The 14,173-nt window shown below is 36.2% G+C and overlaps 1 protein-coding gene across 11 annotated transcripts in view; it reads left to right on the top strand.

Moving 5' to 3' along the window:
- Positions 1–14,173, top strand: part of EHBP1 (EH domain binding protein 1) — a 350,723-nt gene that overhangs the window by 50,747 nt on the left and 285,803 nt on the right. For all 11 annotated transcript variants that reach the window (XM_047781969.1, XM_047781964.1, XM_047781962.1 and 8 more), the window contains exon 3: positions 8,383–8,440. In XM_047781969.1, coding sequence (XP_047637925.1) covers positions 8,383–8,440 — 58 coding nt within the window. The remainder of the gene's footprint in view (positions 1–8,382; positions 8,441–14,173) is intronic.

The raw sequence follows: 14,173 nt of genomic DNA, 5'->3' as shown, positions 1-14,173 counted from the left end.
ATATGAGTACTTTGTCTTGTGGTGGAATTTTTTTCCTATTGAATTAATTATTACAGCTTGCTAAATAACTCTTGTGAAGTAAGCATAAAGGAGTATAATTAACTAGAGCTCCAAGCAGTGATAGTACAATAGGAGGCAGATGTACCTACTGAAGGATAAAAATAATTACTTGAGAAATAGTTAAGTTAGAGTATTTCTGTGATAAGACAATTTTCCCCCTTTTGTTTCAATATTCGCAGCATCCCACCATGAAATGTTCAGTTATGGCTAAGAGCTCTTTCCCCTAAAAGGAGTAACCTTGTTATTTAGTGAAGTGCCTATTCACATTAACATCAGGGTTAATATTTTGAGCTCTCTTTTTCTCATTGTAAGCATATCCTGAATTCTGTGGTGAGAGGAAGATTTTGTACTTTTTATGGTCTAAAGCCTTATAATTCCTTATTTTTAATTTAAGAAGAGCTCAGTGGCATAAATATTAATTACCAAGTTCTTTTATTGTTAGAGACATGGACTTCATATATATGAAAAAACAACTTTTTAAACCATAAAAAGTTTAACTTTAGTCTCAGCACTTTACATTCTCAGCTTCTATAAGGTAGCAGCTATTTTATTGCTGTCTGTGTGTCTTTTGAATTTTCTTTAATATTGAAGGATTACTGTAGCAGACACACCCCAAAATCCAAGTGGTTTGACCTAATAAAAGTTCATTTCTTGCTAACTTTTCAGTTAGAGAGGTCAGTTGGCCTCCATGTGGTCATTCAGGAGCCCATATACCTTTGATCTTATGACTCTGTCCTCCTCTGCATTTTGGAATCCTCTCCATTCTGTTGGTGTGGAGAAGATATTCATTTATTATCCACTTCCCTCCAAAAGTGACACCAGTTACTTCTCACATTCCAGTGGTGAGAAGTATCGTATAGTTCTATCTCAGTGTCAACACAGTGGTGGTGGTGGTAGCAGAGTGAGGGGCTTCTTGCAACATTTCCCAGGTTGTCATTATGCTTTGGACAAGGAGCCTGAATCTTCAGTGGTCAGTTTAGCTGCTCTGCTAAAAGATACTACTTCCTGTTTCATAATATTATTCAAATATTAGCTACCTCTAGGTTGTCAGAAAACAGGAGGAAAGGGACTCCTTGCCACAAATTCTTTACCCTATTCCTAACTGTTTCATTTCATTTTATTTTTTTAGAGCTGCACCCGTGGCACATGGAAGTTCCCAGGCTAGGGGTGAAATTGAAGCTGTAGCTGCCAGCCTCCGGCACAGCCACAGCAATGCCAGATCTGAGCTGTGTCTGTGACCTACACTGTAGCTCATAGCAACGCCAGATCCTTAACCCCTGAGTGAGACCAGGGATCAAACCAGCATCCTCATGGATACCAGCTGGGTTCCTTACCGTAAGCCACTACAGGAACTCCTTCATTTCTTTTTAAACCACAAATATTTAACCAACTTGAGTCAGTTAATCTTTTTTTTTCTTTTGGTGTTATTAATCATTTTGTTTTATAATTTTAATTTTTTCCATTATAGTCGATTTACAGTGTTCTGTCAAGCTCTACTGTGCAGCAAAGTGACCCAGTTATACATACACATATACATTCTTTTTCTCACATTATCCTCCATCATGTTCCATCATAAGTGACTAGATATAGTTCCCTGTGTTGAGTCATTTAATCTTACAGTCAGTGAACTAAAGTTTTAGAACTAGCAGAACTAGCTGAGGTCTTAATTGCAGTCTCTTTATTTGATAAATTAGAAAACAGGCTCAGAAAAATGGTAAGACATTCCTAAGGTCACTGAGTGCCAGAACTAGTGAAAACAAGTTTCCAAACCTCTAATCTAGTATTCTTTCTTCTGTACTATGTCATCATCTGTTTAACCCTCTCCCAACTGAACTATTTCAGCCACCTTGTGTTTTTTCTTTTTTTTTAATGTGTGTGTGTGTTTTTTTGGTCTTTTTGCCTTTTCTAGAGCCGCTCCTGAGGCATATGGAGATTCCCAGGTTAGGGGTCTAATCAGAGCTGCAGCCACCGGCCTATGCCACAGCCACAGAGATGAGGAATCTGAGCCGTGCTGCAACCTACACCACAGCTCACGGCAACGCCGGATCCTTAACCCACTGAGCAAGGCCAGGGGTCGAACCCACAACCTCACGGTTCCTATTCGGATTCGTTAACCACTGCACCACGACTGGGAACTCCTCAGCCACCTTGTACTGTGTCATCTTTGAGGGGCCTTCTTTTTGCAAATTCTTATCTCCTAAATTAATACAATTTGTTTCTCTAGATTTCTTTCCTTTTACTAATCTTCCTAAGACACTTACCCTGGAGAAAGGGTGATTTTAACTGATGTAGAAGCATGAGTGATCTGAAAAGCATTTTTTGTGCTGTTATTATTTGGTCTTATAATAGAGTGCCATATTGCCTGCAGCCTCAAGGAGGAATGCCCCAGGGATTCAAGTGAATGCAGGTGAAGGAGTGGAGGATGCTAGATCAAGTTGGGCCTATTTCAAAATTTTGCCTATGGCCAGCTCAGACCTTGGGGAATATTTATGTTAATTTAAAATAAAGAATATACCTCCTCTGCTTCTTTTGACCTAGAAAACAAATTAATTCAGCTGAGAGCTCTTTAAATTTAATGAAAATTTAAAAATTAATTTGTTTAACTTTGCCCATACTGGTTCCACACTTAAAAGTGCTGTTGTTTTATTTTAAATACCCCCCACGTTTAAATAATTCTCCAGTGTAAAGTAACAGAAGTTCATTGCAGAAAATACAAAAAAGTATATTCTTTTTTTTCTTTTTTGCTTTTTAAGGGCCACACCCATGGCCTATGGAGGTTCCCAGGCCAGGGGTTGAATCAGAGCTACAGCTGCCGGCCTACACCACAGCCACAGCTATGTGGGATTTGAGCCATATCTGTGACCTACACCACAGTTCACGGCAGTGCCGGATCCTTAACCCACTGAATGAAGCCAGGGATCAAACCCGCAACCTCATGGTTCCCAGTCAGATTCGTTTCCTCTTTGCCAAGATGGGATCTCCCAGAAAAGTATATTCTTTTTTTTTTTTTTATTATTACTCAAATGAATTTATCACATCTGTAGTTGTATAATGATCATAACAATCCAATTTCACAGTATTTCCATCCCATAACCCAAGGGTTTTCCCATGCTTGTAAATGTTCTTAGAAAATATTTTTAATAGCTTTATAATTTTCTAGTAGACAGATGTATTGTGATTAGTTACTCATCTTTTGTTGGACTTTATATTTAAAGTGTCATACATTGTAGATTTATTTATTTATTTATTTTTATTTTTTTGCTTTTTAGGGCCGCAGGTGCAGCACATGGAAGTTCCCAGGCTAGGGGTTGAATCCAAGCTTCAGTCGCCAGCCCATGCCACAGCAACGCAGGATCTGAGCCACATCTGTGACCTCCACCACAGTTCACAGCAATGCCGGATCCTCAACCCACTGTGCAGGGCCAGGGATTGAATCTACCTCCTCATGGATACTAGTTGGGTTCGTTACCGCTAAGCCACAACAGGAACTCCAAATTTTTTTAAAAACACATTCTAAGTCAGATAGTCTCAGCAGTTGGGCAGGTTCTTTTTTTGTCAACGTGCTTATTTCCAGAGATATTTATAAATATTTCTTCTCTGTATAAGGTCTTTTTTGTCTCCTCAGCCCCAGGTTGAGCCTGGAGTTGGATATTTGATTTAATTGTCTTTCCACTAGACTCTCAACTTCCAGAGGATCAAGATTTGTCTTCTTTTGTCTTTGAATCTCCATTGCTCAGCACAGGACCAGAAATGTAATAGGTATTCAATAAAAATATTTTTGGATGCTTATTATGATTCTGGAGAGCAGTGAGACTAGTTTTCACGTTATGGCTTTGGAATTTTTCTCATGGCTTTTCAAGTCTCACCTCACACACTTGACACACATAAGAGAGTGGAAAAGAGTAAAGGAGTCTACATTTAAGCCGGAAGTGTTTTTCTTTGATTTTATTTTGGTATATAGAAGCTCACTAGTGGCAAAGATGAGGGCCTCAGATTTAGTTGTAGATGAAAGAAAGTACAGTTTACAGCTTTATAAGCTGGTTCATAGTAGCTCTCACATCTCTTCCTTCTTCCACTCTGTTTTACTCCTGTCCAGAATTTAGCCTTAGAATCATAGTGTGAGATAAGTCTTCTACCTCCAGATTCAGCTTTTGCTTTGTAAGGACTCTGAGGGTAAGATAGAAGATAAATTTTTATTTTTAAATGTATAGTTTCCTCCCCTGAATAAGCCCACCAAAAGGATCCAAATTTTCCAGTGGAATTCATAGGCAGTGTGTCTATGTATACATTTTATATGTATGTATATAAAATATATATGTAATTTTCTATATATAAATATACATGTGTGCTTATATGTCTGTGTATGTATTATGTGTAGGGCTATCTGGTTACTTAACATAGGTAATGGAATAGAAATGTTAAATATGTGATTGTTAAATTCTCTCTAAAACCTGGGTCCTATAGGTTGGTCTTGATTTTTTGATAGAAAGCTGTGTAATTATATGTTATTTGGTAGTTGAATAAAACTCCCACAGTTGCTCTTTGCTGACCTCCTAAGAGCACATAAATAAATATTTAATGGTTCTTTTCTAGTACAGCATGAATGCTTAAAATATTAATTGTGTGGTTATTGGAATTCTTCTATGAGAACAATAACTTACAGCACAGTTCTTTATTTTAGAACATTCTGCTGTACTTTGTCCCTGATAATGTAAAGGTGGGCTGATTTCTAGGGAAGACATTTTAAAAATTGGACATGACTTCGAATCACAAAAAAGTTTACCTGTTTCTGGAGGGCATTCTCAAATAAGTAATTTATATTCTATTTACATTCTTGTAACTTAAGGCATATAGGTTAGGGGACCACCCTTCCCGATTTTTTATGGTAAGAGGCTTCCCTATTCTAATCAAAATGGATGAGTGGCAGGGTTGCTGAGAGGCCAATTTAGAAGGAGGTAACAGTGCAGGTGACACTAGGACGATATTGTGGAGGGGGAGACACCCTGACTGCCATCACAGCTAGTGCCTCTCTAGTGTCACACATCGAGAGTGTGGGGATTACTTACCACTCTTCTGGTAAAACAGTGGTTTTCAACCTTGGCTGGACATTGGGATTACCTGTGAAATTTTTAAAAATGTGCACACTGGACTAATTAAATCTGATTCTCTGGGTGGAACCTAGGCATCAGTATTTATTTTTTAGTGTTTCCCCAGAGGTTCCAGTATTCAGCCAAGGTGAGGATACATGCAAAGCTCAAGAAAGCTGCACAGAGAAGGCATTATATAATTATTGGCTTTAGCTGGACTTCATCAATTATAATTAACCAATTGGGAATTCCTTGATGAAATTTAAGGTTCATTCAGTAGCAAATGGTCATCAAGTGTTGATCTTGTACTAAATTCTTATTAGCTGCTAGGAGTACAAAGATAAATGAGATATGGTTGATAAAGGAACATTAGAGTCTAGTGGAGGAGACAGAAATAGAAACAAATAATATAGGGCATATAGGATGTTAAAATAGAAGTGTCTAGGATATTATTGGAAGTACAGTAGAAGGAGCAGTTAACTATGCTGAGGTTTAGGATATGGAATGAAGTGGAAATGAAATGAGAAATAGTCAAGTTTTCACAGAGGAAGTGATAAGACTTGATCAAATAAAAAAGGAGAGAAGAGATTTTCAAAAGAGCTTATAACATGCAAAGATGTGAAGAAATTAAATAAATGTTCAGAGGTTGATTGGAAAGCAAGATACATTTGAGATATTTGCAGGTTTTGCAGCCAAAAAAGTAGATCAGAGTCAGGTGCCTTATAAGCCCTGTTCAGGAATATGGGTGCTATCTTGCATGCTGTGGTGCCACAGGGTCAAATGTAAATAGAGACTAAAGTTCTTCTGAACAATGAAGCTGCTCAGGTATGAAGAAGTTAATATTGTTGAAGGCTCTAGTAATCTGGATAACCATGGACGTTGTTTACAGGCATTTAAAAGTAAGAAATGCTTTTTAAAGTTTAAATTTAAACAAAAGTAAAATGAAATACAGTTTAGTTCAAATAATTCTGTTAAACTCAACCTTCAATTGTCAGTTTGTAGGACACTTGGTAGAAGAGCCCAGTAAGGATAATATGGAAAATCGGTAAGATTTTTGTAGCATTTCTAAAGAAGTATCATAGAAATATAATTAAGAGTTGATTGAGGTTGGGTTGGGGATATGGGCATGAGAACATAGTGAAAAGGTTAAGTGTAGTAATCTAGGCAAAGTGTTCCAGCAAGCCACCAATGCTTTCAAACAAGATTGGCCACTCAGTGTCTCTGCTGTTAAGCTGCCATCATTGCTTGTAAAACCTCTGCCCAGCTCCATCTTGTTGCCATACTGCTCCCCATCTTCACTGTCATTTGTTCTCTTTGTTTTTTATTCTACTTCTCTGTGTGTTGAACAAGGCTTTGTTTGTTTCTCCACTGGTACAGATTCTTAGATTAACACTCTGATGTTTCATAGAAAATTTCTTCTATTTCACCTGTAATTTAGCACTTTTGCATTTGGCTACTGTTCCCAACATCTCACACTGGAAAGATTCTCCAAAGCGTTCTACTGGTTTTTGTTTACAGTTAATTGTCTTTGAAGCCTGATACTCTTTGGGAAGTAGGTTTAGTCTTTCATGGAAAACCAGCATTTTTCTCTTTCTACTATGCTGGTTACTGTCACCATCAGCAACACCATCAGCTACATTTGTTTAGAAGGTTCCTTGGTCGAATAATTTCATTATTGGAATCTTACTCTTGTTTTTTGTCTAGCTTTTCTTTAGGTTCCACCACCTGAAATGAACAAGCATTAACATTGCACCATATTGCTTCTTGCATCCTACTCCATCGTATATTTAGCTGGGTTATATGCCCTGTAAACTCTTAGTCTTTATATGCCTAAAACCATTTCTTAAAGGGTAGTTTAGCCAGTATAAAACTCCAGGGTGGCAGCTATTTTCCCTTTGCACTTAAAGATCTTTAGCTTCACTGTCTTTTGGGCACTGTTGTTGCTAAGGAGACGTTGCTGTCAGCATAATTGTTCCTTTGCTAGTAACCTGTCTTTTCTTTTATAATTTTTCTCTTTATTCTCACTGTTCTGTAGTTTGATTGCAAGGTATGTATATATAGATTAATTTTTGTTTATCCTGTTTATTTGTAAATATATATTTTCTATTTAAGAACTCCTGTCTTCAAGTCTGGAACGTTCTTAGCCTTATTGCTTTAATATTGCTTCTGCCATTCCACTGGAATTTGTTAGGTGTACATATTTCTCAATATCCCTTCTTTAAAAATATTTTTTATTACTTTATTTCTCTGTACTACATTAGGTCAGTTCCTCAGTTACATTTTTCATAGATGATTCTCTTTTTGGACAGATTTCTAGATGAATCACTGGGTAAGGAATTTATAGCTGGTGACCTTTCGCATGTATATTTGTAAGTCAGAAGGTAGGAAGGAGCACTGGTCATCTACTGATAGTGGAAAATTCCAAGGTAAAATGAAAGAGACATAGAAGGTGTCACCAAGATGGGTGTATCATTCATTTCTGGGTTAAAAAGTTCTAATCTAAAAATTTTAAGAATAAAAATCTAAGTAAAATAACTGATAACCATAGTCTTGATGTTTTCCCTAAGCACTAAAGAGAACTTAGTTGTATTAGCTGAAAATGTTGAGTTTGTTTTGTTTTTAACTATACTGTCAGAAGATAAAGAAAAGAAAAGGGGTCTGAGAGTTAGAAGACCTGTGTTTCAGTCTTGGTTCTGCCACAGCTTTTGATGAGTTGTTTAACATTGTCAGAATGTACCTAGCCTATTTTTTTGGTACTGTATAGTTTTTATGAAGCTACTTGAGATGATTATAAAAATGTTTTGAAAACTATGATCACTGTTCATAAGATGCAAAAGTAGTGTAATCATAGATTTAAATTATTTTGGAAGTACCATTTTTATGTTTATTTTCTTTAAATTAAAACAGATAATGTGTTAGCCGTATTTTTAGAAAAGATGTATGTGTGCTTTTCTTTTAAAAATAGTCACCATTCTAATTATTTTAACTTGGTTTGTCCCAGTGAATTAACTTGGTAATGTATTTTTAGAAAAACATGTGATGAAATAATAGTCATTTAAATTAGATCACGTCTGTATTGAACATCTAATATATTTGAAGAATTTACAGAACTTTGTTGTAATAGCTCTATGTAATCTAAAGCAAGTGACATTTTTGTTCTTTTAAAGGCACTAGAACTAAATTTTATTAATTTGAATGAAGGTAAATTATACTAAATCTTTTTCTTGTTTGGCAGGCAACCAGATAAACTGGTGGTAGTTTGGACAAGAAGAAGCCGAAGGAAGTCTTCCAAGGTTTGTCTGTTTTCTAAATTTCTTACTGAAATGTTGAATTTAACTTTTGGTCAAATTCTTAAGCTTTTCTGGTCCCAGTATAGAATATTTTAAATTAATTGTTATTTTGTGTCATTTCTTATTATCTACTCTACTAAAATAATTGATCAAGGAATTTTATGTAATATTGTTACTGCAATTTCCTAAAGTGGGGAGCCACATACCTGAGCTTTGATCTTAGATTCGATAGCCTTGAATAACACAATAATTATTTAACTTCCCTGTGCTGGGTTATCGGTAATTAATGATTAAAAAATATCACTTACAGAATTATACCTAGCATTGCTTTATTTAGATTCCAGACAATGAAGCTAAGGCACACTTAAGGAATGATGAGCTGTCTGAGTCCATTGCTGGGTTGCAGAAGAGAGGTAGTTGGATTTTTCAAAGGTTCATGGCTTTTGGAGGAGTAGAACAGAATTTTTAAATATACAATAACAATTCTAGATATTTAAAAAATTCCAATCTATAGACAGGTAAATATTTTTATTAGTACACAATAACTACAAGCATGTTTACTAAAGGCTTATTTTTCTGTAAGTAGACTTAGAACAATTCCTATAACTAAAATTAAATTTTTAAGAGTTTAAAATTTTTTGTTAAGGGCTTCAAATTTTGTTTTTATTGAAATCAAATTTACTTTTCATGTAAGTTACAGATCTTAATTATACAATTTTATGAGTTTTGATCTATATCTACTTGTGTATTATCACTCCTGTCAAGATACAGACTACTTCCATCGTCTTTCCATTGTGTCCTGTTCCAGTCAATTCCCAACCATGACAGGCAACTACTACTCTGATTTTTCTATCTCTTTAGACTATTTTTGCCTGTTCTCAAATCTCGTAAATGCAATCATATAGTAGTACTGTTTTATATCTGATTTATTTTGCATAGCATAATGTTTTCGAGATTTATTCAGGCTGTTGTGAATATTTGTAGTTAATATTTTCATTGCTAAGTAATATTCCATTATGTGACTATACTACAATTTAGTTGTACATCTGTTGATGAAGATTCGGGGTTTCCAGTGAATATCCTGAATATTCACTATTGTGAGTAAATCTGTTACAGGAATATATGAATGGACTCACTGGGTACTAGGGTAGGTACATATTTAACTTTGAATATATTCCTACCAGCACTGTAGGAAAAGTCCAGTTGCTTTACTGCATGAATAGCATCTTCTTCAAAGTGTACATTTATAGTTTGGGGGCATTATATTTTGGACCTATTATATTTTCTTATTTATATGTGAGAAGGGGTTCTGAAAATAGAGTTTTCTGTCAGTTTTGCTGAGTGTGTCCTTAGGCTTTTGTGAAAAGGAACAGTATTAGGCCACCTACTAAGTATGATAGGTGAATTTGACTATAACTATAAACATTAGAAATAGACCCTAAATGTTATTAGCTATCAACAGAAAGTGATTCCCCTCTTTTATTATTAGATACTAATTGTTTTCTTAAAAAATTATGAAACAAAATACTTTAAAGATCAATTCAGAATATTTGTTTGAAGTTAAATATACTTTTTAATTTAATTATGTCTTTGAAAGTCAGTCAAATAACTTTTTAGGTCTAGACTCTTTTTCATTTTGTACCAAATATTGATTGAATCCAGATGATGAAATGCAAACATTTGAGGCTACAGTTGATTTTTCTCATAATGCAGTATTTTCTAGAAGAAATTATTTCTTGTGGAACTCATTTTCCATTTGTGATACTCTTAATATTTCAAGTCCTTTCTGGATATTTTATTTTATAATGACTTTTATTTTTTCCATTATAGCTGGTTTACAGTTTTCTGTCAGCTTTCTGCTATACAGCAAGGTGACCCAGTTACACATACATGTATACATTCTTTTTTCTCACATTATCATGCTCCATCATAAGTGACTAAATATAGTTCCCAGTGCTATATAGCAGGATCTCATTGCTTATCCCCTCCAAAGGCAATAGTTTGCATCTTTTTAAAAAAAATTTTATAACGATTTTTATTTTTTCCATCTTTCTGGATATTTTAGAACCATTGTGGAGTTCCTGTTATGGCCCAGCGGTAACGAACCCGACTAATATCCTTAAGGAGGCAGGTTCAACGCCTGGCTTTGCTCAGTGGGTTAGCAATTTGGCATTGCAGTGAGCTGTGGTATAGGTCACAGACGCGGCTCAGATCTGGAGTTGCTGTGGCAGTGGTGTAGACCGGCACCTGCAGCTCCAATTCATCCCCTAGCTGAGAGCTTCCATATGCTGCAGGCGTGAGGCCCTAAAAAGACAAAAAAAAGAAAAATTGGGTTTTCTCTTGAAATGTTATAAATGTACTTCTTTTTAAAACTTTATGAGGAGTTCCCATCGTGGCTCAGCAGTTAACGAACCCGACTAGTATCCATGAGGATGCTGGTTCGATCCCTGGAATCGCTCAGTGGGTTAAGGATCCAGTGTTGCCATAAGCTGTGGTGTAGGTCACAGATACAGCTCAGATCCCACGTTGCTGTGGCTGTGGCTGGCAGCTGCAGCTCTGATTCAACCCCTAGCCTGGGAACCTCCATATGCCATGGGTGTGGCCCTAAAAAGACAAAAAATTTATGAGGACCCACAATATGTTTATTATAGTGTATACTATATACCTAATATGTTCATGTGTATGTGAAATACTGTTCTATAAATTGTCTTACAGCTAAGTAAGGACATAAAAATCAGTTTCAGAAGTTATGAAAGAAAAGATTATTATATTATTGTAAGCATTAAACAAATAACTTCTTTTTAATCTTGAGAAGCTTGAGATCCATATTTTGGAATTCTTTTTTTTTTTTTTTTTAAAAAACCTTGCTATTGTTTTTATGTTTTTGTTTATTTGTTTGTTTGTTTTTGGGCTGTACCAGCATATGGAAGTTCCCAGTCCAGGGATTGAATCTCAGCTGCAGCTGCAACCTATGTCACAGCAGCAGCAACACTGGATCCTTAACCCATTGCGTCACAGTGGGAACTTCCCCAGCTATTATTTTTAAAAATTAGCTGTTGGTTATAGTAAATCCAAAGACTAGAACCATTGTTTTCTCCTGAAAGACTCTTCTGTTTTCTGACATTATTCCTTTAACATGTACATGATTGGCTGCTAAGTCCCATTGAAATCACTTAGGGGGAAAATAGATCTCTGCAACCATTGGCCAGAAAATAGTTTTTGTTTTTGTTTTTGTCTCTTTGCCTCTTCTAGGGCCGCTCCTGCGACATATGAAGGTTCCCAGGTTAGGGGTCTAATCAGAGCTGTAGCCGACGGCCTACACCAGAGCTACAGCAATGCAGGATCCGAGCCGCATCTGCGACCCACACCACAGCTCATGGCAATGCCAGATCCTTAACCCACAAGCAAGGCCAGCGATCAAACCCGCAACCTCATGGTTCCTAGTTGGATACGTTAACCACTGCACCACAATGGGAACTCTGAAAATAGTCTAATTTTTACTTTTCACAATGTTTCTGGAAAGAATTTGAACATAAGTAAATTCCAAACATGGATTGACATATAGACAGTATTCCATAAGTGTTAGTTTTTATTATCACCTTCATGGCATATTCTTAGACATACCATTTTCCATCAACTTTAGCTGGAAATGCCTCCACAAAGGAAGGACTAGAATGTTGACCCCCACATTTTGCAGTGTACCTTAGGGAACTTTGATAATCAAGATTTACAAGGGAAAAGAAATCTATAAAATGATAAGCACTAGACAAGTTAAGTGGAAATTCTGCTCCCTAAATAAACATTACACTTTGTGAGTTTAGTGGAAAATGAACTTAAATGCAGACTGTACATTTGGTTTCTTCTTTTTTATTTTATGATTGTTATTTTTTCCATTATAGTGGATTTACTGTGTTTCAATTCCTACTGTATAGCAGAGTGCCCCAGGCACACATATACATACATGCATATATATATATGTATATATTATTTTTCTCACATTATCCTCCACCATCCTCAATCACAGTGACTAGATATAGTTCCCAGTGCTATACAGCAGGATCTCATTGCTTATCCATTCCAAATGCAATAGTTTGCATCTATTAGCCTCAGATTCCCAGTCCATCCCCTCCCTCTCCCTCCCCCTTGGCAACCACAAGTCTGTTTTCCAAGTCCATGAGTTTCTTTTCTGTGGAAAAGGTTCATTTGTGCCTTATATTAGATTCCAGATATAAGTGATATCATATGGTATTTATCTTTCTCTTTCTGATTACCTCACTTAGCATTAGAGTCTCTAGTCCATCCATGTTGCTGCAAATGGCATTATTTTGTTCTTTTTATGGCTGAGTAGTATTCCATTGTGTATATATACTGCATCTTCTTAATTCATTCATCTGTTGATAGACATTTAGGTTGTTTCCATGTCTTGGCTATTGTGAATAGTGCTGCAGTGAACATACGGGTGCATGAATCTTTTTCAAGGAAAGTTTTATCCAGATATGTGCCCAAGAGTGGGGTTGCTAGGTCATATGGTAGTTCTCTATTTAGTTTTCTGAGGTACCTCCATACTGTTTTCCATAGTGGTACCAATTTACAGTCCCACTAGCAATAAAGGAGAGTTCCCTTTTCTCTACATCCTTTCCAGCATTTGTTATTTGTTGACTTGTAATGATGTCCATTCTGACAGGTGTGAGGTGGCTCCTCATAGTAGTTTTGATGTGCATTTCTCTAATAATTGAGCATTTTTTCATGTGCTTGTTGGCCATCTGTATATCTTCTTTGGCAAAATATTCAAAGACCTGTCTATTCGAGTCTCTTGCCCATTTTTCAATCAGGTTGTTGGTTTTTTTGCTGTTATGTTGTGTGAGTTGTTTGTATATTTTAGAGATTAAGCCCTTGTCAGTTGCATCATTTGAAATTATTTTCTCCCATTCCATAGGCTGTCTTTTTTTTTTTTTAATGGTTTCTTATGCTGTGCAAAAGCCTGTCAGTTTGATTAGGTCTTGTTGGTTAATTTTTGCTTTTATTTCTGTTGCCCTGGTAGACTGAGCTAAGAAAACATTTGTACAGTTGATGTTAGAGATTGTTTTGCCTATATTCTCTTCTAAGAGTTTTATGATGTCTTGTCTTACACTTAAGTCTTTAAGCCATTCTGAGTTTATTTTTGTGCACAGTGTGAGGGTGTGTTTGTTCCAGCTTCATTGATTAACATGAACCTGTCCAGTTTTCCCAGCACCACTTACTGAAAAGACTGTCTTTTCCCCTGTTTTATATTCTTGCCTCCTTTGTCAAAGATTAATTGACCATAGGTGTCTGGGTTTATTTCTGGGTTCTCTATTCTGTTCCATTGGCCTGTATGTCTATTTTGGTACCAGTACCACACTGTCTTGATGACTGTGGCTTTATAATATTGCCTGAAGTCTGGGAGAGTTGTGCCTCCTGCTTGTTTTTTGTTCCTCAGGATTGCTTTGGCAATCCTGGGTCTTTTGTGGTTCCATATACATTTTTGGATTGTTTTTGTAGTTCTGTGAAAAATGTCATGGGTAATTTGATGGGGATTGCATTGAATCTGAAGATTACTTTGGGCAGTGTGGCCGTTTTTATGATATTAATTCTTCCAACCCAGGAGCATGGAATATTTTTTCTGTTTCTTTGAATCCTCTTTAATTTCATTGATTAATGTTTTATAGTTCTCAGCAGACAAGTCTTTTACCTCCTGGGGCAGGTTTATTCCTAGGC

Source organism: Phacochoerus africanus, chromosome 5 (assembly GCF_016906955.1).
Source record: "Phacochoerus africanus isolate WHEZ1 chromosome 5, ROS_Pafr_v1, whole genome shotgun sequence".
In the NCBI taxonomy this organism is placed as follows: Eukaryota; Metazoa; Chordata; class Mammalia; order Artiodactyla; family Suidae; genus Phacochoerus; species Phacochoerus africanus.
Note: the sequence above shows the minus strand (reverse complement) of the source record. Positions and strands in the feature narration are given on the sequence as shown.